The 24,632-nt window shown below is 28.9% G+C and overlaps 2 protein-coding genes across 3 annotated transcripts; one reads left to right on the plus strand and one right to left on the minus strand.

Moving 5' to 3' along the window:
- Positions 1-6,070: 6,070 nt before the first annotated feature.
- LOC137834106 (3-ketoacyl-CoA synthase 12) lies at positions 6,071-8,138 on the plus strand. Its single transcript, XM_068642190.1, has one exon. It carries the CDS (start codon positions 6,314-6,316, stop codon positions 7,721-7,723), a length of 1,410 nt encoding a protein of 469 aa, XP_068498291.1. The 5' UTR covers positions 6,071-6,313; the 3' UTR covers positions 7,724-8,138.
- Positions 8,139-21,563: 13,425 nt separating this feature from the next.
- On the minus strand, positions 21,564-24,618 carry LOC137819910 (putative pentatricopeptide repeat-containing protein At1g02420). Of its 2 annotated transcripts, none has more exons than XM_068623769.1 (4): positions 22,799-24,618; positions 22,038-22,187; positions 21,829-21,942; positions 21,564-21,738 (listed from the first exon to the last, which is right to left on the minus strand). In XM_068623769.1, exon 1 carries the CDS (start codon positions 24,616-24,618, stop codon positions 23,116-23,118), a length of 1,503 nt encoding a protein of 500 aa, XP_068479870.1. In that variant the 3' UTR covers positions 21,564-21,738; positions 21,829-21,942; positions 22,038-22,187; positions 22,799-23,115. The 2 variants fall into 2 exon arrangements, with proteins under 2 accessions (XP_068479870.1, XP_068479871.1); XM_068623770.1 differs by having other exon boundaries at positions 21,829-21,946.
- Positions 24,619-24,632: the final 14 nt, after the last annotated feature.

Genomic DNA, 24,632 nt, shown 5'->3' on the forward strand with positions numbered 1-24,632 from the left:
TCTATCTATACTTAGTCCGTTCTAGGTTAGAGGTAATTGAGCTTCCATTATCCCATCAATGAAAGGGTGTCATCAAACTCCTCTCATTGTTCTAACTGGCGATTTCTAGGGGTCAGGTTATGGCATACGGGAAAGTTAGTGGGGTTCCCTTTGGGGAAAGATATTGGTCAAATTCGTTTTCGGGGGGTGCCTATGACCCCTCGGTGATCTTCCTTCTCATCTCCTCATTCTCTTACCAAAGAGCTTAGATTTCTTCCTCATTTTTTTTGCTTCATTTTGGTCATCTCTCTTTGAAGTGCTAAGAGTATGGCTACATAATCGTTCTCTATTGTTCTCTGCTCGCTAGTTTTGTTTATTGTAGTTACCATAAACTCTTTTGTGTCCTTCTTGACCCCACGTTGGATGCCAATTATTCTTGTATAGGTTGGGAATGTCTCGTCTCACTGGTTGTGCATACTCCTCAATGTCGATTTCTGGTATGTCTCCATCTTTGACTTCAGCTAGGAGTGGAGTACCTGCAAGAGGTCATTTGACGTTTAATTCATTACTCAATAGTGAATAATAATTGTTATGCATACCTTAGTTTGACATGATAAATTTTATAAAAATAAATTGGACCCTTGTGTTGGTGAACCTACAATAACATGAATTTTGTTATTAATCTCCATTTTAGTTTGACACAAAAATACAACTTATCTTCTTCTCTCCTACTTAAATCACTTTATCCTTGATATATTTGGCTAGATAATAGTTTAGTTATCTTCTTTAGGATGTTTATGGTCTTGTCTTGGAAGTCTAGACACTTATGTAATACACATAATATGAGAGAGAAAATGTGGAATTTTGAAAAAAGGAAAAAATATTTTTGAATTGTTATAAAAAAAAGTAATTAGACTGCCTAAACTTGGCTGTTTTATTAAAAACATTATACCTTCGCAAACAAGGGATGATTCATTGTGTTGAGAGTCTTCAGCTCACTCACATTATAACTTGGATTCAGTTTTTTTATAGACTTGTAAAAAAAATCACTTAAGATTGATAATTTTCTCTAATTTTATTAAAGCACGTGTAAGAAATTAACTCATATTTAATCTCTCAACACATGCATAAACACTAACATTTTTGTAATAATTATTCGCATAATTATATGAAAAAAAATAAAATTTACTGACACACGCTTCACTTTTATGGTTGCCGATTAAAAAAAACGCTTTACTTTTATGGCAGAAGAATTAGAGAGACTTATGATGTTGTTTGTGCGATTCAAAACCATAAATATCCCCAAAATATTAATACAAACTAAGAGTGTAAGTCAATTTATCAAATAAAGGTTTATAATTTTTTTCACAAGAGATTCAACCCTATTAAAAAGGGAAAAAAATAAAAAAAAATAAAAGATACAATTAATATATGTATATTGCAAATATCCTATTGATGTTTTTTTTATAATGTTAAAGGATGCATTTCCATATCAATTTCCATTTGTTTGTTGAAGTATACATGTTTAGAATAGTTTTGACAATTATTTTTGAAGAGATGAAAGAGAGATATACTTGAGTAAATTTATCAGAAAATAGAAAGAGGGTAATATAAATAATGTAAAAATGTCACGTCGTTCATTACCTCTTCCTTAAATGTCCATAACTATATTGGGTAAGGTACTTATTGTAGACTATACTTCTGGCTCTTCACTTTATTTTAAATTTTTTTTTATATAATTAAAAATCTTTTGAATTTACTACATTGCGGCTTCTTTTTTCGAATGTAAACCACCTTAAGATTTTTTGTTTTGTCTATTTCCAGAGACAACCACCTCTTAAAAATGATTATGATACTTCAACAAGTCTTTTCTATAATTGAGTAAAAGAAAAATATTTTCTGGAATCACATTTACAGGAAATAACTATGAAACACTATATATAAAATTTTACTTTAGCATCATAATTATTTTTTTATTAACTTTTTTATAATATACTATATCAACAGTTTTTGGAACATAATTATATAATAATATAAAATTAAATAACAGCATAAAAAACTGTGCAAATTTGGATTGAAATTTAAATCCTGTAATATTGAATATTTAGACCACATTGTTATCATAGTTAAGTGAGACGCTTGCTTTGCACGTCGGAGGACAAGTTTAATTTAGGTTTGTAATAATTTATATTGAATTGATGGTTGATTAAATAATCATTATTATTGTACTAATTTATTTTTGAAAAATACTTTTGTAACTCTATCATATCAAAAAATAATTGACAATTTCTAGTAAACCTTGTTACATTCTTCCTACGTCTCTATATTTTATTTTTAATTTTCACAATACTCTTCTGAATATGATGGAGAGTGTGTTATTTTCTTCTTCTTCATTCTCAAGTGGCTGATGATGAACATTAATGATTGATGTAAGTTTTGTTATATTTTAACGGGTGATACAAATCAGCAATGTATAAATTAAGTACAAAACTAAAAAAAAAACATTGAATACAAGTAATATTCTTGTCAACTCTCTCACACACCACTACACCAAAATCATGAAATAGAAACCAAGTTTTAGATACCAAAATAATTAGTTACAATAGGAACTAAAATAGAGACCATTTTAGAAACTAAAAAAAAATTGGTTTCTAAATTAGTTTCTATTATTTTCTATTATTGTTAAATAGTTTATAAATTGGTATTTAATTAGCAACTAAGGTTTTAACTACCAATTATTTAGTTTCTAAATTTGGTAGCAAAAACTTTGGTTGCTAATTAGATACCAATTTAGAAACTATTTAACAATAATAGAAACTAATTTAGAAACCAAATTTCTTTTAAGCTTCTAAAATGGTCTGTAATTTAGTTACTATTGCAACTAATTATTTTGGTTTCTACAAATTGATTTCTATTTCATGATTTTCTTGTAGTGCACACTCATCAAACGATGAAATTGTTCTATCAAACACTATATTTGAAAAAAAAAATGGAAGTGTTGCAATGGAATGATAGATATGGGATGCAGGATGTAATTGAAGTTATTTAAAAAGATGAAAGTATGCTGAGGATTTAGTATTTAGGATTTATTTAGGATTATTTAATTTTTTTTTAAAAGTTAACTTTTTACAATTAATATAAAAGTGTATGAAAATGTATGGAGGTGGAAAAAAAAATTACCAAATGATTTAATTTTTTAAAGTTAAAAATTGATTCATTTTCCTTAAAATCGGTCCACATGAAATCAAGTAAAAAGAAACTTAAGACTAATGAAATCAAGTCAAAAGAAACTTAAGACTAAAGAGTGTTTTTTCTACATAGTGAGATCACAAACTATCAATTTTATAAGATTTAGTCAAAAATCTATATTAAAAGCTATTTATAAAAAATCTATCATATATAAAGATTTTCTGCATACAATTAAACTCAACTTGACCAATCTTACTTTCATTTTACTAAATTATTTTGACTGGTTACGCGTTAGATTCAGTTTACTAAGACTTATACATTTGTGTTTAACTATATATGTATTTAATAAGGTAAAATATATAATAATATAATCATATATTTTTAAATAATTAGATTATACTATTTAGACACATAATTAATTTACAACTAAAACTGTAGATTCCAATATTCCTATTTTAGAGAGGTGGACTGGGAGTCGGGCCATTGGGTAACTCTTAAACAGCTAGACATTCCCAATGGGAAAGCACATGCTCTGACCCATTGTGACTAGGGTTGACATTGCAAAATCTGTTTTTGCCATTACTATTTTGAGTCATCCATAAATTATAAGTATGTCTTACCATCACTTTTATTTATCTTATTAAATACATATTCTCATGCCTGCTTATAGTAATTTTCTCAAATAAAATTGTATATAAAAAAAATTCTTCCATAGTATCCAAAGTTCCACATCATCCATACATGTTCTAGCATAATAATTTGGACAATTTAGACAATTTTAATAAATTTTGTAGTGTAATATTTAGACAATTTACACAACGACGCAAGTTCAGTTCATAAGATATTCTGAATGAATAAATCATTTATAAAGTGATTTTTTTATTAAAATGAATATTTGACTAAAATGAAAATTTGACCGAAATTAGACTTAAGAAGAATAAAAAGAAGTTTACAATTTGGATGTTAGGTAATTCAACCAAGGTCACATACCGTTAGACAATATGTGTTAGTACGAGTAACTACCAATAGAATTATATAAATATCTCTATAGACCATAAATTTTGGAAGTAACAAGTAAGGGAAGCAAGCGTTATCTCTTAATCTTCTAGCACCTTAGTCATTTTTTTCTACTAAAATCATAATATTGTAGTATATCTACTTTTATAATATTCACCACTAAAGGGACACTTGAATTCACTAGCTTAAAGTAACAACTTTGAACAAAAACAAATGGCTTCCACCGTGGCACGTAAATTTGTTCCTACATCCACAAGACAACACAATACAAAACAATGAGAAACAACATATAGACCATTCACCCCAAAGAAGATGGTCAAGCTTCAACCTTACATCAAACAAGACAACGTAGAGGTTAGAATAAGAGTAGAGGAGGCTCAAGCAGAACAAACTGATTATGCAAAGAAGTAGAGATGTCACACCATATGATGGAGGAGGCCTTGAGAGCACACAAAGAATTGCAAAACACCAACGAGGAATTGTAACAAGTCATGCATAGACAAATGACTTGCCAATAAAATGTTGACCCGTATCCGATCCACACTTGAGCAAACCCATTATGAAAAATTGTCGTCGTTTTGTCTCACACGATTCTAATGGAGCAAGCTCTTCAATTATTCATTCCCATTTGAGAAAATCTAGCTTAGTCACTGCAACAATTCTATATCCAAGACACCGTAAACTCATAGATCGAAGAAGAAAATGTTGAACATCCCCTTCCATAAACAAAAACCTTTAGTATAAGATTGTTGCTTAGCTAAAGGTAATTGATACGATAGGAGCCAACTAATAGCTAGCAGGCTGCACTTTCCTATAGTTAGTAAATAGTTATATGCATTAAAGTTTTTTTATAGTGATTTTTATACTTAAAAAAAGGTTATACCTCCTATTGACCCTCCTACAAATCGAAATAGAGAGAAAAAAGTTTTCATCATATATGTCTATAAGGCTAGAAGTTGACTATGATCAATATCGACCTCAACTTGGCTGAGGGTTTACCTTATTAGGAAGCATGAACCCTAACTGAGCTAGAGATTTTTAAATTAAATTTTCTTAAAATCTAACACTATGGAATAAGAACAACTTATATTGTAATTTATTTTCTAGGCAAGTAGGCAGTCATACAAGAGAATAACTACATTTTCATAACTTGGCAATCATCGAAAGGTAACTTAAAACTTGTTTTAATTAGTAAGAACAATCAAAAAAATGTTGAAAGCGAATGAGGCAAAGATGTGATGGTTGAAAAATCCCTTTCCAGATGAACTTTTTCTAGAAGTGTTTAGATATTTTTCTGGATAAACCTCTATGCCTACTCGACTCAAGACTGAGGGTTGTGTATCATTATAACATGTATGATGATCAATAACCAAGCTTGTTGGGTCATACTATAGTTTGAGGAAGTCGAATGCCTCAACTAAAATTATACTTCAGAAGAATATAAATAAGTTCAAGATTTAAACACCAGGTAACTCGTTCAAGATTTATTAAGCGATTAATATTAGTATGAGTAGTTACCTATTTGAATAACCCTAATCCTCGAAAATAACAACTAAGAGAGACGTAACCTTGTAGTCTTCCAACACTCAAGTCATTCATTTTCTTTATTTACCCGTATAAAAATCATTACTAACTTAACTAAAGAATAAGAGTCATTACTAACTTAACTAAATAAATATTTAAATGTACTTACTCATCACTACTTTAAACAAACCACTTAAACTATAATAGATGTTAAAAGATACTTTACAAATATCTTGTTTTATTCCTCTTAACTCATAAACATTTGCAAATTCACTAAATTTTAAAATAGGCAATTATTCAAATACTATAATTAAAAAAACATTTAGTTAGTTAATTAGTTAGCTAGTTAGCAGAATGGAAAAATGATGCTTGTAAATATTAGAGTGTGAGTTTGTTGGGCGTTGAGACACTGACATGACATGGTGTCTTAGGTCTCTCTTCACATGCCCATTGCCATTGCCCAACTCATTCACCCACTCCAACCCTTCGGACTTATAAAACATGCACAACCCTTCTAATTTTTAATCCACAATAATTCTCTAATCCAATCTTCACACTCTCTCGCTCTCTCCCTCTCCACAACACACACTACACAAACACTACCATGGAGTTCCTCTATCTACTCTACCTCGTCCCAACGTTGTACTCGTGTTTTCTCATCTGGAAAATGTTGGAGGAGAGACGCGACAGGGAGTGTTACATCCTGGACTACCAATGCTACAAGCCCCCCAACCACCGAATGTTGGGGACTGAGTTCTGTGGGAAACTCATCAAACGCACAGAAAATTTGGGTCCCAGCGAGTACCGTTTTCTGCTCAAGGCCATCGTCAGCTCCGGCATCGGCGAACAAACTTATGCGCCAAGAAACATCTTCGAGGGTCGCGAGGGAGCGCCCACATTGTTCGACGGAATCGAAGAGATGGAAGAGTTCTTCAACGACGCCATCGCCAAGCTCCTTGCGAAATCAAAAGTCTCCCCCTCCGAGATCGACATCCTCGTCGTCAACATCTCCATGCTCGCCGCCGTCCCCTCCCTCTCGTCTCGAATCATCAACCTCTACAAGCTCCGCCATGACGTCAAGGTCTACAACCTCACCGGCATGGGTTGCAGCGCCAGCCTGATCTCCATGGACATTGTCAAAAGCATCTTCAAGACGCAGAGGAACAAGCTGGCGTTGTTGATCACCTCCGAGTCCCTCAGCCCCAACTGGTACACCGGCAGCGACAGATCCATGATCCTCGCCAACTGCTTGTTCCGCACCGGCGGCTGCGCGATTCTCTTGACCAACAAACGGTCTATGAAGGACAGAGCCCTGCTGCGGTTGAAGTGCCTGGTGAGGACGCATCACGGCGCCAGAGAAGAGGCTTACGGTTGCTGTGTTCAGCGGGAAGACGAGCAGGGAAGGCTAGGATTTCACCTTGGGAAGACGCTTCCCAAGGCCGCAACCCGTGCCTTCGTTGATAATCTTCGAGTCATGGCACCCAAGATATTACCTGTCCGTGAGTTGCTGAGGTTTTTGTTCATGTCGCTGATTAAAAAAGTGAACAAAAACAACAGTCCTAAGTCTGCGATCACTGGAGCTACTAAATCTCCGTTGAACTTCAGAACAGGGGTGGATCATTTTTGCTTGCATACCGGAGGAAAAGCTGTGATCGACGGCATTGGATTGAGCTTGGATCTGAGCGAGTACGACCTGGAACCGGCTAGGATGACGCTGCACCGTTTCGGGAACACGTCAGCAAGTAGCTTGTGGTACGTGTTATCGTACATGGAAGCGAAGAAGAGGTTGAAGAAGGGTGACACGGTGTTCATGATAAGCTTTGGTGCAGGCTTTAAATGCAACAGCTGTTTGTGGGAGGTGATGAAGGACCTGGGAGACCCAAATGTGTGGGACGACTGCATTGATGACTACCCACCGGAGTCATTGGAGAACCCCTTCATGAAGACCTACGGTTGGATCAACGAGGTTGAGGACCCCTACACTTACGAAAATATCCCTGAATTTCTCAAGTGACCCTCTTCATTCTTTAGATCTCTCCTTACAGGTCAGTGATGTAATTGTGCATTCAATTTTTCTGTAAACTATACACTTATTATTGTTGAACCCAGGCCTCTCTTAGGGTTCATTACCCAATAATGTGTGCTGCTTCTAATACCACTCAAGAACTTAGGCCAAAAGGCTACTATGCTTTTCTTCCTTTTTACTTTCGTTTGCATTATTTCTTCCAAATCTGTCATAATAACCACTTTCTTTCTTTTTTACAACAAATGTAATAGCTTTTCTTAGCTTTTGTTTACTTAGATTATCATCAGTTTTATCTACTTTGCATTATTATGTATTGTTCACTTCTTCAAGTACATTATTTATTTTTTCTACCAAATAATGGTCAACTATGAATTCAATTCCAGTTATACCCTTTTGGGGTAAATTCCTAGTGTTTCTTGTTTCTTCCAAGGACTAATTCTTAGAATTGAAACTTCGTAACATATATAAGGGGGGAAAAACCCGTTTATATATCCATTATATCGCAAACATTCGTATGGCTTATAGTCTTTTCACAGACAATTAAATTGTACGAACAGAAGGTTTAATAGCAGTGGTTGCAAGTAAATGAAGGGCAAAAATGTAGGGTAGTCCTAGATTTTGCTTCTTTGTCTGTATACAGAAGATTTGCAGTGAACGCAGGAAAGGCATCGGTAATGGTTGATTAGGGTGTTTGAGGCTGGGGCGTTTAATACTGTGTGTTTTTTTTATCAGCAAAAACTGTGTTTAAGACTGTGTTGATGACGCTGTTTGGGTCTGAGGGGGTGTTAAGACTGTGTTTGGTTCTAAGTAAGTACTGTTGTTGACATGAATAAAAAATAAAAGTCACATTTTGGTTTTGATAAACTAATTTAAAGGGAATTAGGAAAATATGCACTGCTCCTTACAAGGATGTGAAGAAATAAAAATAAAAAAACAGTTGATAATGCTTCAGACAATGAAATTACCCTAATCTTCTAGTACCATTTGTAATGTGAAATTACCAGTATGGAAAAAAAACCTGTAATTTCGTAATAATACTTTCATTGTGATAATTTAATCGAAATTAATAAAAAAATCAAATACATTTTTTAAATATGTCAATAAAAATATTAAAATTATTATTATTGTTCTGTTTCAAGGTTTAAACTATATCATTTAAGTTAAGTTTACTTAGACATTTATTTTATAAACACTAATTACTTTTCAATCTTAACTCATAATATTTAATTTTAAAAACTTTAAGTACCAAAAATAGATGTGTTTGCTTGTGGATAGGGGTAGTAAAAGTGCAACTCTTGTTCGACTTGTCATTGACCTGTCAAAAATGGGATGAGACGGGATGACCCGCTAAGCTTATACGGACTGAAATTGGTAACACTTCCCGTTATATGATGAGTTGGTAGAGTGGCGAACTGACCGTTACTTTTAAACAAATATCATTTTTTCTCTTTTTGTAATTTTTTTTATTTTGGATCTATTTATTTTGTTGTAATCATTTATATCACTTTTTGAACAATAAAAATACAAGGAAGAACAATAAAATTGTATCAAACTTTAATATTCTAATCAAATAAAGGTTTAATACTTAACAAAATAAAGTAATTAAATATACAACATTTACCACCACCACTTTTAATTTCAAAAAATAAAGAACGGCAGGTCGACGGGCTAGCTCGCCTCATCTTGTTTGTGGCACGTTGTGTTGGCGAGTTCGGCAGGCCGGGGCAATACAGACTATTGGGTTCGAAAGGTTCATCCGTCCCGCTTAAATGATAGGTTTGGCGGGCTAGTCCATCATACTCAACTCACTTTGTCATCCTTACTTTTGGATAGTTCTATTGAATTTGTTTATTAATAATTAGTAGGTCAAATAACTTATTTTATATGAGTTACAGTCCCTCTTGATAGGAGAGTAGACTAATTACCAGTACTATTATAATTAAAAGTAATTATATATTATTATTAATATTAATAATAAAAATAAGAATATTTATAAAATAGTAATGAAAAATTTATAAAATACTAATAATATTAATGTTAAGAATATTAATAATTATAAAACTAAACTAATTTTTTTTATAAAATAAGTATTTATAAATAATTATATTAATAAAATTAAAAAATGATAATATATTTATAAAATAATAATAAATATAAATTAATATTTAATTAAAATTAATTCATAATATTAAAGATAATTTAGTCAAAAAGTTTATATTATAATTATTTTATTCAAATTTTAATTTATTGTTAATTTTATTTTATGATAATATTTTCTACATTTTTACCACCGTAAACAATGTAAGATAATTCATATTTTTTTTAGTAGAGTTCATATCTTATCAAGAATACTTTAATCGAATACAGGTAAAATTGTAAAATTTATTATCATTTATTTCAAATTATTTTAAACACAAAGATAAAATAGTAATCCTATAAATTTAATAAATAAAAAATATTTTTTATCTATCATATTAATAAAATTATTCACAAACTCTTTTTTCATATTTTATTTTAAATTAATTTAATCATAAGGACAAAGTTTTAATCTACAAATTTATAATTAATTTTTTTTATATATTTATCACATTACTTACTAATTTTCATAAAGAATCATTTCATTTCTCTTCACTCTTTTTTTAAATAAAAGTTTTTATGGTAAGCATCACTACGCAACTTAAGATCTTAGCTAAACTGACATCTCAAGTAACAACAATCATTTTTCATCACATGAAAAAAAATATTATTTTATTCATTTCTCTTCACTCTTTACTCTCTTTTTCTTAATCCAAACAATTTTACATCTTTCTACTCATTTCTATCATTTTTCTCTTTCCCAAATCCACTTTTTTGAATGGCAAACATACCCTAACACTATATTAGTATCCAAGAGAGTAGTGGAGACTGTTCACCCATACATATAAAAAAAAAAACAAAGATAACATACATTTAGATCCACATCTAAATAGAACAAATAAATGCATGAAGAATAGATGTAAACTTCCTCACATTGGTATTAAAAAAAGCAAGAAATACAACTTTATAACCACCCAAACAAGATAAAAATTTCTTGTTCCCTTATCAAGGCACACTATTCCTAAAAAAGCAAAAAGTTTTACAAGTTTGAGGGCTAGTGTATTGTCAGTATATATACCAATACTCCCATGTACTCTCAAATAATATGCTTAACATAATCAATGTACGAAATACATGTCTAATACTAAGATTAACTCGGTAAATCAAAACCAACTATAAAGGCTCATGTTGACATTGTAAATATACTCTCCAAGACAAGGTAAATGTATGCATTCTAATAACATTTATTACTTCAACCACCAATAATCAAGCATTGACTTGAGTGTTAAAGTACCTTTTGTAGGTACCTCACCCCACACTTTGACCAAGGACGTGACTAAGACTTAGAAGAAACCGAAGACCAAAACTTAGGAAAAAAAATTGAAGACTGAAGACCGAATTCATATAGAAGACACGTATTAGAGCATATTCACACCACAATCGACCTTCCCAACTCATATAAGAGCATATAATGTATAATTAATTAACATACATAATATATTATATTTTATACACTACAAAAAAATCATGAAATAGAAACCAATTTTTAGAGACCATAATAATTAATTGCAATAGTAACTAAATTAGAGACCATTTTAGAAACTAAAAAAAAAAATTGGTTTCTAAATTTGGTAGCAAAAACCTTGGTTGCTAATTAGATACCAATTTAGAAAATATTTGAATATAATAAAACATATTTTAGAAACCAATTTTCTTTTTAATTTCTAAAATGGTTTCTAATTTAGTTACTATTGTAACTAATTATTCTGGTCTCTAAAAATTGGTTTTTGGTCTCTAAAAATTGGTTTCTATTTCATGATTTTCTTGTAATGATAAATATAACATAATCATGATAATATGATAATGTTATAGATTATCACGATTATGTAATACAAAAATCAAATATTAATAAAAATATTAAAACAATTATATTATTATTAATAATTATAATAAAATTATAAAAATAATACTACTTAAAAATAATTAATTTATAAAAACTAATAATATTAATGTTAAAAACTAAATTAATAATATTTTAAAATAATAATACTTAAATTTACAAAAAATAATAATATGTATAAATAATAATAAAATCATAAGTAATAATTATAATAATAAAAATATAAAATATTAATAAAAGTACTAATAATTATGATAAAATGAAAACTAGAAATAATAATTAAATAGTATAAAATTAAATATCAATAAAAATATTTAAAAAATTATTGGAAATAAAAATAATTATATTATTATTAATATTTACAATAAAATTATAAGAATAATATAATTATTTTTATTTAATAAATTTATAAAATATATATTAATGTTAAAAACTAAAAATAATAATAAAATTTTAAATTAATAATAATAAAATTTATAAAATAATAATTATAATAAAAGTAATAATAAAAAAAATTATAAGATGCTAATATAATTTTAATTTTATTTTATAATTTTTTTAATATATTTTTAGATGTATTGGTAGTATTAAATAATTTGTAATTTTTTTCAGTCGAGTTCAAGAGTGTATTAGAATAATATTTTTACCAAATGTGGGTAGTGAGTATAAATAAATTTTAATTTTTATTCTATGTTTAATATTTATTTTTAACAATTTTGCATGTATATATATGCAATATCAAATCATTCATATTTATTTTATTGAGTTAATGAACCATAGTAGAAATAATTTTTAATCGAACGTGAGTTTTATGCATAATAGGTAATCATATTTTATTTTAAATTAATTTTAATCATAAGAACAAATTAAAATATTATAATTTCATTAATTAAAATTTGTTTTATCAATCATAACCATCATATCATTCATAAACTCTAATAATAAAAAAATAATTTCTTTTACTCTTTTTCCACTAAACAAAATATAAGTCTTTTATAAATGAAGTTTCCTTTTACTTTTACTTTTCTATACAATGGTTGATAGATAATATAAAATGTTACTAGATAATAAAAACTTATTACAAAAATTATAGTAACAACCCATATAATAAGCAACTAATATCCTATATTTTACTATTATATCTTCATAACTTGAATTCGCTTGCACACTCTAATTTATAATTCTTTATTATTTTAAATTATCGTTTCTCTCCTTTTTAGGTTTTGAGATTTAAGACATTATAGATATGAGAAGTTTATTATTGTGACAATTCTTTTAGGTCTAGAGAGTTTAATTATTATTAACATTTTTTCATATCTAGATATCAAGTTTATCAACATGATTCTTCATTTGATGGGGGAATTTCAAGAATACTATATTTATTTAAAAAGCCATCACATTTTATATCCATTAAATAACGTTACAATAGTTGTAAAAAGTGACTCATTCAACATTAGTTACCTTTACAAATAATTATAAACTTACATTTTACATTAGTTATATGTTGAAATTCTCCTACTTTCTACATTAAAAACATCTATTTCAATGTATTAACCGATATAAAATAGTTAAAATAACCGATATAAAAGTTATAGTTAATTTACAGTACATCATATATTGTAAATTTGTTCTTGGAGTTAATTCTATCGGGTTTAGGTACATTCTCTATCTTACTCGTTAAAATTTCAATTATTCAAAGTTTTAACAATGAGTAAGATATTTTAATAATTTTTATTTTATATATTACTATTTGAAAAATTTATTATAATAATATAAATATTTGATATTGTTATTATGTAATTATTAATTTGTTATAGAGGAGCTATCAAAATATTAGTTTATATCAAAAGAAGAGTTTAAATTAAAAGAGAGAGAAAATCAAAAGTCAAAACAATAATTATTCCATCTAAATTTTCGGCTATATAGCTTACCTAGAAGGATCTTGCATAATGCATGGAAACAATAATACGGTTGTTAGAGCTCAATGTAGCCAAATATCCAAGATATAAATGGTATAATGAAAACTTTAAATTCGTCCCATTAAAATTTTTAAAAACTTGTATTATATGAAAGAAAAAATTCATTTTGATAATTATACACTATTTTGACAACCAATTAAAGATATTATAAATAATGATTGTATGTGATTATATGTAATTAATTTAATAATGATAAAATTCTATGATTAAGTATTTTATAATTGGGAGAGAGAAAATCTCCATACACTTTTATATATTTTTTAAATTATATAAATAAATTAAAAAATATATTTTCATTCTTTTTATCATTTTCTTATATAGTTTTCTTATACTAAGAAGGTTTTTTATTCAGAAACACAATAAATTGGAATATAAAAAAACAGGAGCCCAGTCTGTGGGCTGTCACTGAAGCAAAAATTAACCTTAATAATAGACATTCAATAATTTTCTAGAAGCATCCATCCCATAATTTCATACTTGAAACTCACAACTACAAGTGTTAGGTTTTCAATTTTCCAAACACCATGGCTTCATCAAGTTCCAACCGTTTTAATTAACTTCATCAAACTACTATGTGCTTTGGAGAGTTATTATATATATATATATATATATATATATATATATATATATATACATTGCCTGTTATATCTGCATGCATTTTATATAATTTGACCTTCTCTAGTTCTTTGTTAAGCTGTGCCAAAAAAATTATCAAATTCATTATCTGTTAACAAAATAGTGTATAGACTTGAAATTTTTTTTCGTAATGAGATGAATATGGCCCTGCTGCATACAAGAATGTTTCTGTCGTTAAGGAAGAAATTGAAGTGTCATATTTAGGGTAGAAAGAAAAAGTGTTGTCGAAAGTTAGGTGCATGTTTTCTGTGGTCCTTCTTAAAAGAAAAAATAAATTACGATATGCATAGCAGAGGACAGCTAGCTATATAGTATATAAAATGGTAACTTTCAGTGTGGTCCATTTTTTTTTGGTTGAGTTCATGCTCTCTCGGTCTTCCTCTTAGGATATGCAGCAACAGTGACACAACAACCATAAATGCTGATTGAAAGTCATAGCATCATCATACTCTATGTTTGCATGACAAAAATAATATATTTTATTCTCAATTTGTAACTAAGATAACGATTGTATTTTTATCGGTCGGTTTATTTTTTTTTCTCTTTCTTGAAATGATGTTTGCATTTTTTTTAACTTTTTTGTTTCTTATCCTTGTGAACTTAAAAGACATTTTAACGTTTTTTTCAATTTTTTTTTAAATTTATATTTATTTATATGATTATCATGAAACTTTTATTATTAGATCGGATTAAAATTTAAATCATAATTAAAATGTTATTTTATCAATCACCTCTAATGGGATGCTGAAACTTCCAAAACTTCCAACTGTATATATTTAAAATCATAACAATCTCACACACATATACCAAAGAATAATATAGGCACATGATATTTTTTTAAAAATGGTTGTTTTTTACAATAAAACAACTGATGCAGGCACATTATAAGTTTTGCTGAGTTTGTTGGTGCAACAAGACAAAATGTTACATAAAGGGTTGAACAGTAGTAGGGTGTCCAATCAATAGGGGTTTGAAGAAGCCACCCAGAGTGACCCAACAAGACAATAAATGTTTGAGTAAATGTTCGCAAAAAGGAACACAAACGTGAAGCTAATTAAGAATAATGGGACACAGTGAGTTCTGGTAAAAGATTCAAAGTCCAGAAAAAATTACATATTTTGTTCTGAATCAGTGACTAATGACAATCATAATGCTACAAAGAAAATTAGTTTCTGATGTAATCTGTGTTGGATAAAAAAACTTGAACCCTAGAAAATGATTTTGTTAGTTATTGGTATAGAAGTAAAAGGTCTTTTTCATTGAAGCAAAAAGGGGAAACTCTAGAAATTAATACATCACATGATTTGTGTCAACTAAATGCCACTTGTTGATCTCATGAGGTCCAGAACACTACAGATGGCTGGTTCTTCTCTGTGCTTTCAGATTTTTCACTAGACAAGAGTGGATATATATGTCTCCAATGCTTCAAGTTAAAATGATGTATACTTAAATTAATGCACTGATGAGAACTAATCTTTTGTCCAAAAACAGAAATATTCTATCACTACAATACAATCATTAAATAAAAATAAATTAAACTTTTTAAAAGAATTAATTATTATATTAATTAAATTAAATATTATTTTAAAACTTAAAAAATTATTAATATCTAAATTAGTTTCTATTATTAGTAAATAATTTTTGAATTAATATCTAATTAAATATCATAATTTTAACTACCAATATATTTAAATAATTGATAATTAAAACATTGATAACTAATTATATATTAATTTATAAATTATTTATTAATAATAGAAACTAATATATTAATAATTTTTTTAATTTTAAAAATAATATTTAATTTTCAATATAATAATTATAAATTATTTTATATTTAGTTTTTATTTAATGATTTTGTCACTTATCAACTTTATTTACATCTATATATTCATAGTGTTGGAAGATTTTTTTTTTTATCAGTGTGTAATATATGTTTGTTAATTTTTATAATAGTTTTTAATCATTTAATTTCATTGGTGATGCATTATGTGGAAATTATTATTTTTTTATTTACATGTTTTTTTCTTTTTTACTTTGGAGATAAATGAAAGGAAAGGAACATGTTACTCAATAAGAGAGTTAACATGACGAAAATAAATTGAGTAATGAAAAATTGTAAGATTTTTTTCCTTGTATAAATCTTTGCATTTTTTGAACTCGAAGTCAAGTAAAATTAAAGGATGTTTATCACATAAAATTATAATTTAGATCCATGTGGGTTAGATTCATGACCCAATCCCACTAAAAATGTTTATGTCTATATAATTTAAACTTAAAAGCTTGGTGTGCAATAGCTTCACATTTTATTAGATAGACTCATGTTAACATAACTATAACTTCACTCATTATGTCACCTCTATAGTTAGTATAGGAACATAAGTGGGGAAACAATACATTTTAGGCAAAGCAAAGTAAAACCACTTATTTCATATTAAAAATAGTATCAAATGTAACTTAATTAGTCCAACAATATGAATAGGTCTATAAATCTTACTATATAAATATGAGAAACTTATGTTTTTTTCACATTTATTGTAATGTGTAAATGAATCATTCTTACTTTACAAGTAATCTAGTTTTGAAAAGTAAGGTGTGACAATATTGGTGTTTGGTTAACCAAGCTAAGTTAATAATTTGTTGCGTTGTAGAATTGTATGTAAGCTAGTTAAATTTTTTTTTATAAAGATTGAAGTACCTTAAAATATTTTTTTAATTGATTTAATTCTTTGTTGATAGAAAAAAATGAGAAATGTTTGTGTTTGGTAGAATTCAAACATAAAACTGCTGATTCAAAATAAATGAATAATTATAAAACATTTAGGTTAAATAGGTTGCGAGTGAGTTAGATTATGACCGAACTTCTTTTTATCATTAAAAAAACAAATATTTTAATAGTCAAAATATTTACACGATTGATAACACGATTTTTACAATTTCTAATTTCCTACACCCAATTACGTTCAACTATGTAAGTGGAGGTATAAGTAGTTTTCTTAGTACAAAATAATAAAAAACACAATAGGATTTTAAATAAATTTTCTTTACTATTTGGTGGATTTTGGATACCAATGGTTTATTTATTTTTCTAATATGAATACAAAATCTCAATTATCAACACTCAAAATTTACCCTATCAAACCCATCCACTCGTCCTTTTCTTCTCATTTTGTCGAGATAATAATTTTAGAAAAAAGAAACAAAATTGGAAACAAATGAAGCCTAATTAAAGACAACCTAAACCCTAATTAAAGACAACCTAGCCATAACAATATTAGAAATATTAAGGGAATGTGCCCCCATATCATATATCCGTAAATTAAATTCTCTATGATATAAGATCTTAAAATCTTCTTTATATTGTTGGTTCAAATTAGATTCATGGTATTGCTATTTGAATTTATCAACATAATCCGTTTAGATCAAACTTTCTTAATTTAGATCTTAAATCTGAACTCAACTAGTCTTATTAATTATGATGTGACTAGTTAGTATCAAATAATCAAATTCATTATTAAAATAATAAAAATAATTAATTAATTAGAAATTGGTTTATGAATTTTTACTTTAGATGATGAAAAAAAGGTTGAGTTAAAATATAATAACTAAATCCCTAAAATTTACAAGTTAATAAAGTAAATAAAATAAAACTTCAAGTCATCAAATTTATATATTTTTTATTTTTACTTGAACTAATATTATTTGTTTGTTTGAATTATTTCAGACTTTTTAACTACCATATTGATCTAAGTTCGTGGCAACCCAACTTAAAATAATGTCACGCGTTTAAAATTATAAAATTTAATGAATCCAAAAAATCCTTTAAGTTATAAAAATAATAATGTCCTATAAATTACATATGATATTTATTTTTTTAACCATTTGAATGAATAGAGAGAGAAAAATAGTGAGATAAATTTGTTAAAAAGATATACTATATAAACAACTTAAAAAACTTATTCGATAATGAATTTTGTTTTTTTGTCTTTATCAATTTTTTCTTGACTTATTTATTTATTTTTATCTTAGGAACATTATCTAAATTAATTACTTTATTTTATTTTTTAAAGTGTTATTTAAAATGTCTTCAGGACTAAAAATAAATAAAATTATTCGACACAAAATTCTTGATTTTCAAGAAAAAAGTTGTTAATTAAGAAATGCGTTTATTTCCAACGCTTTCTAAAATACTTTTTAAATAAAAATAGTTAATTTTTCAGCCAGTATCCTTGTGAAACTTATGGTAATAGAAGAAACATTTTATATAACATTAATCAATTATTGTGTAAAAAAAGTTTTAAAATAATCAGGATAAGAAGTTTTAAAATCATTATTGAAGGTTATATTTTATTGTATTTTTTGAATAGCTAAAAAATCATTTCTTCAATTCTTAAATATATAAAATATTCCTAAATATGTCTGTATTTCCTATCAAATTAGTAAGTTTAATTTTATTTTTTACAACTTTTTTATTTGTTTCCACTTGTATAAAATTTCGAATAAATATTTAATATAGATGAATTTTGATTTTAGTCTTTATAAAATATTTCACTTTAATTTTCATTAACCCAAAAATTCAAGTCCCTAATATTTATTTAAAAATAAATAAATAATATTTATTTTATTGATCATAATTTTCTTAGGAAAACACATAATCACTATATTGCAATACCGGTATGCATAAGTTCGAATGATCATTTAACTTTTTATCCTTAACAATAAAAAAGTGATAATTTTCAAATTTAGAGAAATAGAAAAGAAATAGTTTTTTTTATAAGAATCAAAACCAAATTTGATTTCTTTTAAAGAATACAATAATATCTAAGAGTATTAAATATTGATGATTGGGTTGTTACAAATTAGAGAAGAGGAAAGAGATTATTTAAATGCATATGCATGAAATTAAAAGTTCTTTAGCAAGTTGAAGTGTAAGGTATATATTAAGCAAAAATCCATATGTAAGGTCATTTACATCAATACACATCTTCATAACTCCGGAAAATGAAAGGGAACGTGATATTCAAACACATTCTTAGCTATTCAATACAAGGATGAAAATGACATTAAAATTATCTATCTTATTCATATTTTTCATCTCATTAAAATGAAGGTAAGTTTAGAAAAAAATTATAGTTAAAATAATTTCAAATGTTTCACTGTATAAAATATTTCTATTTATAAGTAAATTTTCAAAAAGTTAGTGATATCCACACCTAATGTTTCTCTGTATTTTATTTTTTATCTTTTTTTTATAATTTTTTTTATTTTATATATCATTATACTATTTGACATCTCAATTAGATTGACATTTCAAATATGGGATATTCTAAATTCAATTGAAAGAAAAATGAATGAGGAGTGTAAAAAATAAATAAACCATATGAAAAGAATATAATTAAATAATCGTTATTCAATTTTATATATTTTATGTTATATATGTATATATTTAAGAATTTTATCTTTAAAGGTGAATTCTGTCTTAAAATTATTTATTAAAAAGTGAATTTAAAGTAGTTTTCATTTATATCGATATAAATTAACCATTCTTTATACTACACGCAAATAAGTTTTGATTATGGTAGCGTTTCTGAAAGAGAGAAGAAAAAGAGATAGTGTTTTGGGAAAAAAATACTTAATTTGTACCTCATGAAGCGATTTCAAAGTTATGGTCTTTTTTAATTTTTTTTTATAAAATCTTTGATAGTGGTATTTTAAATTTCTGGTCTTTCTTTACTCTATTAAGTGAAAAAATATATTATTATTAAAAAAAAAATGGGACGATTTTTCTTTACTTTTAAAACAACAGTAACAATTTAATATCTCACGGCAAAATTTGTTAGGAAAAATTTCTTTTGAGACCAATATTTAAAAAAATACAACCATGTTAAATAATTTTTTATTTAATTTACATAAGTAATATAACGTCATTTTTTTCCAAATACATGAGTTTTACAATATAACATTATTATGCACAAAATAATAATAAAACTAAGATTCCTTATTCTATTTATAACAGTTAAACCGCACATGTAATAATTTATACTTTCATATAGGATCATAATACAAAATATAGAATAAGGCAGTTAATTCACAATTATATAAATATAAAATAATATTACATAACTATGAAAAAATAACTTTATTTTATTAGTCTCATTTATTCACAACCAATTGTCATATTTTATTTTTAAAGTCTATTTTTATATGATATAATAATTTATTATTTCTTCCAACCAAGAACAAAAGAATTTATAAATCCGGTCTAAAATATACATAAAAGTATACAAATAAATGACTTATCATAAATTGTATGATTCTATGTAGTTATCAAGACAGTCTATAACTTTGATAAACAACAAATAATAGTAAGTTTTGATTATCTAATCCCATCTTCCTTAAATTAAGTGTTTGTATAAAGAGCAAGATCATGAAGCTCTCAAGAGATCATAATACTATCCAAAATGTCCAAAGTGACTAAGCACATAGTGACTAGATGATATGCAAAACATACAAGACATACAATGTCTATATCACGTCAACGTTATAGCAGTAAACACTGAGACCACACATATAACACAATGAAAGATATTAATTAACTATGTAATTACGAGTTTCAAATTATTAATCATAAGAAACAACAAGTATATCAATGTGCAACAAATCAAAAGGCTTTAAGGCATGTGAATACTCAAGGTAAAAGTAAGTTTTCTCAGATTGGCTTGATGAAAGGTATCACAAATGTAGATTTTATTAGAAAAAATGTAAGGATAATATTTTTCAAAGTGTTCAATCTCTTGGTCAATGGTGACGCATTCGGAAATGCCAAAGATCAATATTTTTAAGGTTATAACTTGGTTTAACAACAACAAAATGAATAATAGAGTGACGTGCAGAAAGTTTATCAAGAATTTACAGTCCAAGCATGTTAATTAAACAAATATTCTCTTTTGTTTTTGTTTCAGTCCTATACATAAGGCAATAAGTTGAAGAAAAAATCAGTTCAAAATGAAGATAAGACGTGAGTTTAGATGCAGAAATAAGATTGAAAGAAAATAATGGGTATGTAAAAAACATCAGTGAGATAAAGTTTATTTATCATTGAAACAAACCTGATGAATCGTTAGTTCATGCAAGACGACATTATAGTAGATTTTGCACTAATTTGACATAAACAAAGAAAAATCCAATAAAGTTTTCCTCTAAATAAACTAAACTGTAGAAAGTAGTGCAAGAAAAGGAAAAGAAAAATATCAAACAATAGTGCAAGAAAATTGACCATTCTATTCGTTTACATACAACTTTAAGTAACAATAGTTAAAGATATTACACAATGTATAAACAAAAGCGGTTCTCTTGCTTTATGAATGGGGACCGTTGCCAACAAGATATTTTTAGTTCTGGGTCTTGCTCACCTGAAAATAAGAAGCCAGATATTAAACATAATTCAAAAGCCTATACATTTAGTAAAGGAAGAACTGATTAATATAAATGAAGGTACCAACCTAAACTGTCCAAGCTCTTGGAAACAAAGCATGATATGAGGTGGCGAAACTTAATAGGGGCAAGGAGAGCTTCTACCTCCCAACTCTGTGGTCAGATCATCACCTTCAACGTTTCTTCCTCCAAAAGCAGAAACAAGGTTATATTGAAACGTTTGAAAAATGAACTCTATTAACTTTATATGAAAATTACATATTAAAAGTACGTTTACTTTGAATATATTTTATTTTATTCCTTCCAGGTCAAGATTTGTTAATTATAAGTTGAGTGCTGCCCTTGTAATGCAGCAGTGCAATGCTGTGGTGTTGAATGGATGTCATTGATAACTCAGAATGAGCCTCCATTAGGATCTTCACCATATCTGCAAGAGGGAAAATTGTTATTCCAAACACGAAAATAATAATAAAAAACCAAGAAAAGATCAATATGACCAACATTCACAGACAGAAGAGAGATTAAAATTTCTTTTAGATAACAACAGATACAAAGAGTCTTAATCAAAATGATTCAATGAAATCCCGTTATTTTACCCCAAAGGCCTAAACTAAATTGCAGTCCAATAAACTGACTCACATTCCAAAAAGCAGTAAAAATAAAAAAGCGATTCTTCAGATTTTGAATCCATCTGAAGAATTATTAGTTACATCTAAGAATTATTAATTGGTTTGGCTATAGTCCCAGACTGTAGAACAAAAGGGTATCCAAAACCTAGTAACTACACTTATTTAGCATGGATTACAGGGCGGGTTACAATCCAGGGTTACCCGTTTACCAAAAATTCAAGGAATCTCAAAAGAAACACAATTGAGATTCCCTCTGAAGATCACACACCACAGAAGAACAAGTATAGAAAGTCATATTGAAGGCATAACTAAATCGCCTTGTTTGGCAGCAGTGTGGAGTGCATTAAAACCATTCCTTGCCTTAATTCCAACACCAGCAAGATCCATATTATTGAATCATCTCCCTTACCATATCAAAATAACCATATTCAGCAGCAACATAAAGCATCGTTTCTCCAGCATGGTTCTGCTTTGTCAACAACGCACGCAGTTCACTCCTTTCAGTGTCACTAAGCGTGCCTTTCAGAATGCTCCATGGAGCGAATTACCTCCCGGTACATAGAATGTGTAATCTTTGCTATACTGACTCCCACCTTAATAACTGTTAAACTCTCTTATCTTTGCACACGTCTCGAACTAATTCTAAAAGTCATATCCGGATGTTCCTACAGCTTCTGTAACAGATTTAAGACCCCCGATCTTCCTTTCATTTTGCCACAATCAGTTCTAACTATTAGTAAAGAGAGAATCCGGTGTCTCGGTTTGGCTCACTGAACTTTGATGCAATTGGAGTGGTCGCCCAAATATGGACATTTTCTGCGTCAAGCTCTCAAGGGCCTCATGTCTATTCGCTAGTTCCATTAGAACCTTAATTCTTCTAAACGACACATTACTCGGCTTCTGCCCCTTCTCGATCATCTCCAAGAAGCACTTCTCTGCTTCTTCCAACTTCCCCATATCACAAAGCAAGTCAAACAGCACGTCAGAAACCAAGGTATACGACCCAAAACCCTTTTCCACCATGTTCTCCCATAACTGCAGCGCCATCTCCACCTTCTCATGCTTCCTAAACAACCTTATCAAGAACATACAAGACTGCGTATTCGGAAGGCACCCCTCAACCATCATCCTCTTGTACATGATCCAAGAGCTATGCAAATCATTGGACCAGTAAAATACCCGAAAGAACAAATTGTAAGTAGTTGCATTCGGACACAAACCCATGCTCACCATCTCCTTCACCAAACCATGAGCATCACCAAGCCTCTTTGCAATGCAGAAATTCCTGATGGCAGCATTGTAGGCTGCAGCATCAGGGTAACACCCATACTCCTTCATCTCCTTCAAAACACCTCTAGCTTTATCAGGCTGCCCAATCAACCCCAATCCACCAATGATACATGTATACGTGATCACATCCGGCGACAAATCCCGGTCACGCATTTCATCAAGCACCTTATAAGCCTTCTCAATTTCCCTCCCCTTGCAGTATACATCCACCAAACTATTGTATGTAACAACATCAGGTGTCACTCCCATTTCCTTCATCTCCTTAAAGAACCCATCAGCATCCTCAGGGGTCTTCCACCCGGAAAGAAGAATGTTAAAAGTCTGTAAATTTGGGCGAAACCGATGCTTCAAACTATGGTAAACGTTTCTTGCATCCGTCATGCTCTTCTCCTGACACAGCGTTCTCAACAGAGCATTGAAACAATTAGTATCAAACTCAGCCACCAGCTTCCTGAACTTTCTAAACGAGTCCACCGTTTGTCGAACGGAACACACTTTGGCAACTCTGCCCAACACGACCATAACGGTGCGAGCCGTTATGGCCGTTTGGTCTTTTCGACGGCATTCGATTAAGAGGTCCCAAACGTGACCAAACATGCGGCTTCTACCGAGAATGTAGAGCATGGTATCGAGGGAAAACGCAGTGTGGTAAAACCCTTTCCTTCTTCCGGTGTAACGGAAAAACTCAAGGGTTTGGGAGGGGTTCCCGTGGCTGAAGCGAACCCTCTTGAGAACTTGATCGATCAATTCATTGGAGAGGAAAACACCGCTTGCTTTGAGGGATTGTTTCAGCTGCTCCGGCGTGGAGGTGCTGCTCAGTATGCCGAACACTTTCCGCACGTCATCGTTTTCATTGGAGCTTGAGAAACAGTGCCGGATTACGGTTGAGGAAAGAGCGCAATTCAACGGCGATTTACCTGAGAAACGCCTCACCAACATTTTTAAATTTGTGA

This window comes from Phaseolus vulgaris, chromosome 11 (assembly GCF_000499845.2).
Source record: "Phaseolus vulgaris cultivar G19833 chromosome 11, P. vulgaris v2.0, whole genome shotgun sequence".
In the NCBI taxonomy this organism is placed as follows: Eukaryota; Viridiplantae; Streptophyta; class Magnoliopsida; order Fabales; family Fabaceae; genus Phaseolus; species Phaseolus vulgaris.